This window comes from Hippoglossus hippoglossus, chromosome 1 (genome assembly GCF_009819705.1).
Source record: "Hippoglossus hippoglossus isolate fHipHip1 chromosome 1, fHipHip1.pri, whole genome shotgun sequence".
NCBI classification, from domain to species: domain Eukaryota; kingdom Metazoa; phylum Chordata; class Actinopteri; order Pleuronectiformes; family Pleuronectidae; genus Hippoglossus; species Hippoglossus hippoglossus.
The window spans coordinates 30,181,949-30,191,816 of NC_047151.1; the positions used below are offsets into that span (position 1 = coordinate 30,181,949).

General features: G+C 42.7%; 1 protein-coding gene across 1 annotated transcript in view; it reads left to right on the forward strand.

Moving 5' to 3' along the window:
- The first annotated feature begins 592 nt into the window (after positions 1 to 592).
- Positions 593 to 9,868, forward strand: part of ero1b (endoplasmic reticulum oxidoreductase 1 beta) — a 13,637-nt gene continuing 4,361 nt past the window's right edge. Inside the window, exons 1-10 of the mRNA XM_034589561.1 lie at positions 593 to 1,054; positions 4,093 to 4,212; positions 4,728 to 4,811; positions 5,304 to 5,345; positions 6,847 to 6,929; positions 7,283 to 7,356; positions 7,529 to 7,649; positions 8,230 to 8,276; positions 9,551 to 9,562; positions 9,657 to 9,683. Coding sequence (XP_034445452.1) covers positions 890 to 1,054; positions 4,093 to 4,212; positions 4,728 to 4,811; positions 5,304 to 5,345; positions 6,847 to 6,929; positions 7,283 to 7,356; positions 7,529 to 7,649; positions 8,230 to 8,276; positions 9,551 to 9,562; positions 9,657 to 9,683 — 775 coding nt within the window. The 5' untranslated portion in view covers positions 593 to 889. The remainder of the gene's footprint in view (positions 1,055 to 4,092; positions 4,213 to 4,727; positions 4,812 to 5,303; positions 5,346 to 6,846; positions 6,930 to 7,282; positions 7,357 to 7,528; positions 7,650 to 8,229; positions 8,277 to 9,550; positions 9,563 to 9,656; positions 9,684 to 9,868) is intronic.

A 9,868-nucleotide genomic window follows, 5' to 3' on the forward strand; every position in this document is an offset into this window, starting at 1 on the left:
ATGGATAAATTAAAAGTCAGGTTATAAGCTGTTGTTTCTACAAAATGGATAAGTGACAAGACTTTTGTCAGGGACTGTAGAGCCTAGAGTCTTGGTTTGGTCCATCCTCAAACACAGAGGACCTTTACTGCAGCCACCAGGGGGCGACCGAGATGCTTTGGCCTCACTTTTGGGCTCGAAGGAAACTGACGTGTTTGGATGTGTGTCGTCGTCCATCTTCCATCTGTGGTCGGACTCACTGGCGGAAACGTGGCTTCCCAGTTGGATGTATCACGAGTGTCTGGTAGTGATGGCGACATGAAGCTTTCCATCCAACTGGTTCTCTCATGGGCAGAAGCTTACTGGGGCTTCATTGGCTCTACTGGACCATCTAGTGGACAACACATGTGAAACAGGCAGAGTGATTATAATGACACCAACATTTTATTCATTTCTATTTAAAAATAACAACTTGTCCACAGTTTCTTTTTTTTTGCAAACAAACGCGCAATAAAGTCCCAAGTCCACAACGGGGGGGGGGGCTCATATTTGGAATTGGACGCCAAACCCCTGAACCATTTCCTGACTCAGTCACGTGGTACGGCCGGCTCGCGAGGCTTTAACGTCACCACACACGTCATCAACACAAGCCTCGGTACGCGCATCACAAACATCTCCTGGACTCACGCGTCGAAGCCCCGACACGGAGGAGGACGCGTCACTAGCTCCTAGTGTCCGTGTGAAGGTGCTCAGACCCCGGGCTGCTCAGCTCACCGGCCCGCCGTACTACCGTCTCTGTTAGCCTGCGGGTGCTAACCCCAGCTAGCCTGAAGCTACTGTCGTTAGCTTCCACAACAACAGGAAGTGCCGCGGACTGCTCAGTTGCGTCGCCCCGCCAGCAGAGTGAGGGATGTGGAGAGTAACTCTACCGGCGCTCGGTGTTCTGCTGCTGGCCTGGTTCTACGGGAACTTAGTTCTGTGTTGGTTCCAACACAATAACGTCGAGACCCCAACACAGCGCGACGAGCACCGGAGCGGAGCCGCCGACAGTCCGGAGCAGAGCTGCTTCTGCCATGTGAGTGAACCCGGGGCCGCCGCGGGGGTAGGGGCTCTGATCACCGGCGTTCATCTGGGGTGGAGACGGTTCGACTGTCACGACTGTCACCGTGTGTGTGATGCTAGCTAGCTGCAACTGTGTGTGTGTGTGTGTGCGTGTGCGTGATGCTAGCTAGCTGCAACTGTGTGTGATGCTAGCTAGCTGCAACTGTGTGTGTGCGTGTGCGTGATGCTAGCTAGCTGCAACTGTGTGTGTGTGTGTGTGTGTGTGCGTGTGCGTGATGCTAGTTAGTTGCAACTGTGTGTGTGTGTGATGCTAGCTAGTTGCAACTGTGTCTGTGTGTGTGTGATGCTAGCTAGTTGCAACTGTGTGTCTGTGTGTGTGTGTGATGCTAGTTAGCTGCAACTGTGTGTGTGTGTGTGTGATAGCTAGTTGCAACTGTGTGTCTGTGTGTGTGTGATGCTAGCTAGTTGCAACTGTGTGTGTGTGTGTGTGATGCTAGCTAGTTGCAACTGTGTGTCTGTGTGTGTGTGTGTGTGTGTGATGCTAGCTACTACTGTGTGTGTGTGTGATGCTAGCTAGTTGCAACTGTGTGTGTGTGTGATGCTAGCTACTACTGTGTGTGTGTGTGTGTGATGCTAGCTACTACTGTGTGTGTGTGTGTGTGTGTGATGCTAGCTAGCTGCAACTGTGTGTGTGTGACTTTTTAAATCGCTGGTAGTTGATACAATAAAACGTAAAACGTCAGAATTTCCATTATTTATTTTTTTAAACCGTTGACATGTCAGATTTAACTGAAACATTAGATTAGGTTTCATTTAATAAAATAAAAATAATTAGAGTAATTCATATTCAGAGAATGTAAAAGTTAAGATTAAAATTCGGATGTAAATATTTTCCTCTGTAAAAGTCACAGGTCAAATTCAATGAGTGTAAATATTTATTTACAATGAACTCGTTTGAACTGAGCTTCTCAGACTTTAACAGAACTCATCGAGTAGAAAAGCGTGGTCTTCTCTGATTGGCTGTGCTGCAATCTGATTTGCTGGCTCCCCAGCCTGTGGTGTCTCATGGGAGTTGTAGTCCTTTGCTCTGCACTCAGCGGCTGCTTCTGGCTCACTCACAGCAGCAGAACTACAGACTGGAGGGGGCGGGTCTAGTGTCTGGGGGCGGGTTGTGTCATGGTGAGTGGGCGGGTCTGTGGTGAGGAGTTGAATGACAGCTCAGACTGATCAGGACCCAGACTCCAGGTTCACCTGTGGTTGTTCTCGCCTGAGATTCTCGTCTGTGGTTCGTCTGTGGATGTCTCCGGTGGTTTTCGCCTGAGATTCTCACCTGTGGAAGTCACCGGCAGCAGCATGCTGAGAGCCGTGGGGCTCCTCCTGACCGGCCTGGTGCTCGCTGGACTGCTGCGCTCTGAGGTCAGCTGTTTGTGTTTTTGTGTCATGCTGACACGGTCCAGGTGTTTGTGAGCAGCTGGACTCACTGACTCTCTGCAGCCGCAGGGAAATAAGATTATAGCTTCTGAATGTGGATTCTACTGCTCATCAGAGTCCACAGCTGACTCCATATGTTTGGTCTGATACATCTGAAAGAGCTGTTTTATTTGTATTAAGACCACATTGAAGAAAACAATATTCACTTCTTCTTTCTCAGTCATGATTTATTTAGTTTGAACAGTTGTTAAGAATGTTCACCTGTTTGTGGTGCCCTTTTCTTAGTTGAATATATGAATACCTTTTTATAACACGTTCAAAATAAAAACCTAACCTCACAAAATATCTGACTTTCAAAAATAATGTTGCAACATTACAAGAATAAAGTTGTAGTTTAGAATAGAGTTTAATGAGAAAGAAAGAAGATGCTTCTGTTTAAAGTCATTTTACTTTTTACTTTATTTCCATGTTTTACACACATGTAAAAACACTGATCTGAACACTTTATACATTAGAGCAAATATTGAGAAGAACAGACGTCGAACAGAGTGAACGTCACCTTCACTCACTTTGAATCAGTCATTCACAAACTGGTGTTTTTAAAATGTCTTCTTGCAAAGATGGTTTCAATGAATCAGGGATGTTGTTTTAAATGTCAGAATAACTAAGATAAATAATCTGTTTGTAATGAACGTTTGTTCTGTGGATTAAAAACCACAGTGTGTGTTCAGACCTGCTGACCTCAACCAGGTAAATCAGGTGTTTACTGTGGATCAGGACGACAGGTGATGGTTGGTCACCTGCTGGTGGTGTTGGCGTCTTCCTCTGTTTACACACTCATTGATGTCCTCAGACTTTACATTAAGCATTTTGCGTTGGTCGGGTGGAGGTGTTGTCTGGATCACATGTGTGGTTCAGGTTACAGGTGGATGAATAATGTATGGGAGTGGTCTGTTTACACACCACCTGCTGTGAAAGCGGAGTCTCAGTCGACATCCACACAAATGTTGTTACCTCCGTCCAGACGAGCGTTTTAGCTCCAGCCTGCTTCACTCACACACCTGAAAACACAGGTCACATGACCGTTCACCTACACTGGTCATGTGGTGTAAACAGGAAGTAGATTGTCTCTGCAGCTGGTTGCTTAGTAACAGAAACTCCTCTGAAGGAGGAGCAGTGATGGTGAAGAGTCAGAGCAGGGACGACGAGGTGGAACTGTTACCGACAGGAAGTGTTAGAAACAGGAAGTGTTACTGACAGGAAGTGTTAGCTTTGTGTTCACCGCTGGTAGTCGAGTCATGTGACTGATGAGAACCAATCAGGAAGAGAACGTCTGCGTCATCGTTTACTAAACCCAGAGTTTTCAAAATAAAACGAGAGCAGTTTACACAAGTCTCTGATTCAGAGGCTGTAAAACTCCACCAGGCGTAACCATAGCAACAGTGATGAGTTTTAAAACTGATGTGGATGTAGCCATGCGGAAATCATGACAACAACTAGTTGATTGAGAAGGAGCGGTGATCAGATGGTTTGAATAAATCTAATCCTAAACAAAACATTCTGAAAAACCTTTGTTTGTTGAAGCTTCGTCGTGTTAAGTCTTCTCTGCTCCGCCTCCAGCTCACAGGCGTTCTGGACGACTGCTTCTGTGACGTCGAAAGCATCGACGTCTTCAACAACTTCAAGATTTACCCTCGAATCAAGAAGCTGACGGAGAGAGACTACTTCAGATACTACAGGGTAAGAGCTCTGCTATATATACTTATATATACTTTATATCATTTAATTTCTCTTATTAGGAATGTTAAGTTGTTCTTTAAGATTTTTAATACCAAATGTTCAGTGTGTAATTTTATGTTTTGTTCTTTTTGATTTTAACCCTCAGAATTTGCTCTGTGACATTTTACTCAGTGAAGCCTCATTTTTTACTTCAATATAAAAACATGTTTGCTGCTTTCACACTTTCTGAAGGTACTTTCTTACTTAGTCTTGGTTATTGGACTCGGGGGTGGGGGGGGGTCCTAGGTTTCCATCTTAATTATGATCTTCAATCTCAGGTCAGCTGCCTCTGTGTTCTATCTGGTTCTACTGGGGCTTGGTACCCAATCCCAGTGGGATGATGATATCTCCTCTCTGACCTGTCGTCCTGACGCCACACACACACATACACACACACATACACACATACATACACACATACATACATACATACATACATACATACACGTGTGTGTGTGTGTGTCTTTTTCCTATAGGTGAACCTGAGGCGACCGTGTCCTTTCTGGCCCGATGACGGACAGTGTTCAATCAAAGATTGTCATGTGGAGCCCTGTCCTGAGGTGAGGTTAGAGGTCAACCACACTTACACCTATTTATAGTCAAAGATTTGTAAAGAAACCCATCGTGATTATTCCCACGACTCCAGTGTTAAGAAAGTAAAGACCATAGACGACTGCAGAAATAATGAATTCAATGCAGATATTTATTTCTACACTCACATTACATACATTTAGTCTTCTTCTTTCTTTTTACCCTCAGTTATGTCCCTAACATCTGCTGGTGGCCACTAACACCTGCTCACATCTACTTGGTTTGTTTTACATCAGGAGCAGTGTGGTTTCTTCAGCCATCAACAGATTAGATTAGATTTAGGGAGAAATGAGGTTTGTCCTGAGTTACAGAGTGTAACGGCACATGTTCAGGTTTTTATTTATTTAGTCTGTATTTATACAAAAGTTACTAATCCAACACCAGTTCAGCCACATGATCAGTTTAAGGTGGATGATTTATTATAAGGTGGAGAACTAATTTCCTTATTGTTTCTTTGACAGAGTAAGATCCCGATCGGCATCAAGTCTGGGAACTACAACAAGGTGAGCGTCAAATTGACACAAAATACAAATGTTGGCGTTGTCACTTCAGTATTGTACTTTAAAGGATCGCCCTTCCTCTAACCTAAGGTCGGCGGTTCGATCCCCATATTGGCCCTTCTCACAGAAAGAAGGGCTGCACGTAGATGCTCTGTACGAATGTTTGTGTGACTGGTAAATGGTTTTGTATTTATAAAGGTCTTTTCTAGTCGTGATGACCACTCAAAGCTCTTTACAGTTTTACATTCACCCACACAGTGACTGGGTGAATGTAAAACCGTAAAGAGCTTTTAGTGTCATCAAGACTAGAAAAGACCTTTGTAAATACAGACCATTTACGTGTGTTCATGAGGTCACTTTAGAAAATATCACCAGACCTGAGTTACCTGCCGTCACTGAGCTCAACCACACATTTTATCAAATTCCTGTAACTTGTTAAATGGAGTGAAGGAGCAGCTGCAATTGTTCCAGCACTTTCCGTCTCATCAGCTGACTCACTGTAACACTCGCACACAAACACACACACTGGTCTTATCTGGCCAGATAGTTTCCATGCAGAGGCTGAGGACTGAGTGTTTTCCAGCTCTTGGCTTGATGATGTTTGTCTTGTTATGAACGAGATGTGTTTGAACATCTGGACTCGATTCAGTTGCATCGACCATCAGTGATCACTGTTCGAGTCCGTGGGCCAGTTTTAAAAGAAACTGGAATATTTGCCGTCTCAGCAGAATTTTAAAATCCAAACCCATCTGGAGCTCGACAGGTTAATCGTGACATAAACTCCGCCCACACTGTCACATCCCTGTTGCTATGGTTACACCTGGTGGAGTTTTCCAGCCTCTGGATCAGAGACTTGTGTAAACTGCTCTCGTTTCAGTTTGAAAACTCTGGGTTTGTGTTTGAGTCTGAACAGAAACTGAGACTTTAGTAAACGATGACGCAGACGTTCTCTTCCTGATTGGTTCTCATCAGTCACATGACTCCACTACCAGCGGTGAATATAAAGGTCGCTAACACTTCCTGTCAGTGACAGTTCCACCTCGTGGTCGCTCAGAGAACCCCACACCTCAGCCCGTTCACTCCGCTCTGCCAATCGGCTCGTTGCTCCCTCACTGCGAGCTAACCCCTCAACAACATCACGACTGTTTCCTGTCCTGGCTCCTAAACGGTGGAACGAGCTCCACATCGACATCAGGACAGGAAGTCTACATCTTCCTCCGCAAACTACAGACACACCTCTTCTGACTATAGCTTGAATAACAAACAAATGTAGCGCTTTAGTAGCACTTGTATGTCACAGACATGTAGCATTTTGTAGTTTGGCTTTCTTGAAGAAACTTTTACTTGATTCTTGTTGCTCCTGTCAAGGACGTAAGTTTGAAACTGCTCTCTGATATTTGTTTAGCAAAGGAGACGTGTTTTCTGAGAAATCATTATCTAGTTATTGCAAGTGTGGTTAGCATTGGCATTAGCATGCTAACACTTCTTTGCTCTCTGTCTCCAGTACTCCCAGGCAGCGAACACGATATCGGACATGACGGAGTGTGAGCAGGCGATAGAGCTGGGTGCCATCAATAGCACCCTCAGGTGAGAGATAGCACCCTCAGGTGAGAGGGCAGACGTCCTGTTTTATCTGCAGGTCAAACATTGTCCAGCGTCTGACTGCTGGTGGTTTCCCACCGAACTACGAGCAGCAGACGGAGTGAGAATCTGATAAAGCCACTCAGAAGGTTGTGTCAATAAAAACAAAGATTGTGCGACATTGCATATTAAACTCCAATATAAAACAATATTTCTACTGTGTGTACAGTCACATGATCAGACCTGTGAGATGAAACCAGGATGTAGGTTATCTGTTCTCCACATCACACACTTTTCAATAGTTTTCTTCTTCACACTCGGACTCTTCTGTCATGAGTTGATATTTGTCCTTGTTTCAGTAACCAGAGTAAAGAGGCGTTTGCTGACTGGGCGAGACACGACGACGCTCAGGACCAATTCTGTGAGCTGGATGGTGAGTTTGTTTTTTACCTTGAGACACTAGATAAAAACATTAACCAAACAGAAACTTGTGTGTGTCAATGTACGGATTCTAATGTGTTAATGAGGCTCTTAGAATAAACAAATCATATGTTATTTGTTCAGTTTGAAGAGTTTTCTTTACTGTGTGTGTCTGTGTGTGTCAGATGAAACGTCTCCAGATGCTGAGTACGTTGATCTGCTGCTGAATCCAGAGAGATTCACTGGATATAAAGGTCCTTCAGCTTGGAGAGTGTGGAACAGCATCTACGAGGAAAACTGCTTCAAGTGAGACGCACACAAGCTAATAAACACACAAGCTAATAAACACACAAGCTAATAAACACACACAAGCTAATAAACACACACAAGCTAATAAACACACACAAGCTAATAAACACACACAAGCTAATAAACACACAAGCTAATAAACACACAAGCTAATAAACACACACAAGCTAATAAACACACACAAGCTAATAAACACACACAAGCTAATAAACACACAAGCTAATAAACACACACGAGCTAATAAACACACACGAGCTAATAAACACACACAAGCTAATAAACACACACAAGCTAATAAACACACACAAGCTAATAAACACACAAGCTTATAAACACACAAGCTAATTAACACACAAGCTAATTAACACACGAGCTTATAAACACACAAGCTTATAAACACACAAGCTTATAAACACACAAGCTAATAAACACACACAAGCTTATAAACACACATACACACTCACCCACTGAACTCAAAAAGTTTATTTCAAAGGTTTTGTAGATGAAGTTAGAATTTGAAGCTGTGCTAATGATGATTGTGATGATGACCTAAATAATTGTGTGTTTGTGTTGACAGGCCCAGATCAGTGTACCGACCTCTGAACCCTCTGGCTCCGAGCAGAGGTGAGTCAACACCAGCTCTGTCCTTCACAGGGACACCTGGTGGATGGATGGAGAATAGCACTGAGGTTTAGATGTGCTCCATCTCCAAGGTTCAGAACTCATTTAGAGAACTGAACATGTAGAGAACTGAACATGTAGAGAACTGAACATTTAGAGAACTGAACATTTAGAGAACTGAACATATAGAGAACTGAACATTTAGAGAACTGAACATTTAGAGAACTGAACATTTAGAGAACTGAACATTTAGAGAACTGAACATATAGAGAACTGAACATTTAGAGAACTGAACATTTAGAGAACTGAACATATAGGGAACTGAACATTTAGAGAACTGAACATGTAGAGAACTGAACATGTAGAGAACTGAACATTTAGAGAACTGAACATTTAGAGAACTGAACATTTAGAGAACTGAACATATAGGGAACTGAACATATAGAGAACTGAACATATAGAGAACTGAACATATAGAGAACTGAACATTTAGAGAACTGAACATTTAGAGAACTGAACATTTAGGGAACTGAACATTTAGGGAACTGAACATATAGAGAACTGAACATATAGAGAACTGAACATTTAGGGAACTGAACATTTAGGGAACTGAACATTTAGGGAACTGAACATTTAGGGAACTGAACATTTAGGGAACTGAACATTTAGAGAACTGAACATTTAGAGAACTGAACATTTGGAGAACTGAACATTTGGAGAACTGAACATATAGGGAACTGAACATTTGGAGAACTGAACATTTGGAGAACTGAACATTTAGGGAACTGAACATTTAGAGAACTGAACATTTAGAGAACTGAACATTTAGAGAACTGAACATTTAGGGAACTGAACATATAGGGAACTGAACATATAGAGAACTGAACATTTAGAGAACTGAACATTTAGGGAACTGAACATTTAGAGAACTGAACATTTAGGGAACTGAACATTTAGGGAACTGAACATTCTGTAGTTCACACTCGGAGCTGGCGGTGGTGCTCCTACTTAGTTTGCCTATATTAGATGAATGTTGTGTGGAGGAATTTGTAAAGAAATGGCTGACAGAACTTAGCTGCTGCTTTATTAGATTGTTATAAGTTTACGATTTAAGTCTTTATTTCACTCACCTCAGTTTCACTCAGGTTTATATCGCAGTGTGACTAAAGATGGACGACATGACATCAAAGTGTTTGTCAGCGATGGTTTCTGTCATTTGAGCTAGTTCTAGTGTGTGTGTATGAATAACTCGAGCTTCGTTCTCTTTCTGATTTCAGGAGATGATGATGGTGAGTAAGACGACGGACACGTCAAATCTATTTATTTTTAGTTGTGTTGTATTAAAAAACAATAAAGTCTCTTCTGATATCGCTCATGTTGCAGGAGAAGGTTTCTACAAGTGGCTTGAAGGTAAATACCCCTCATGTTTTTATCCTTCTGCTTGTATATGAATGTATAAATCTGTGAGTGTTTATTTGTATTTATATATACTTTATATACTGCTCTGTGTTGACCTGCTGTTACTGTCGACTCTGCCACATGTAGAGCTGCTGTAAATGGCCAATCGATATCCACAACCTTTCAGAACTAAAGAA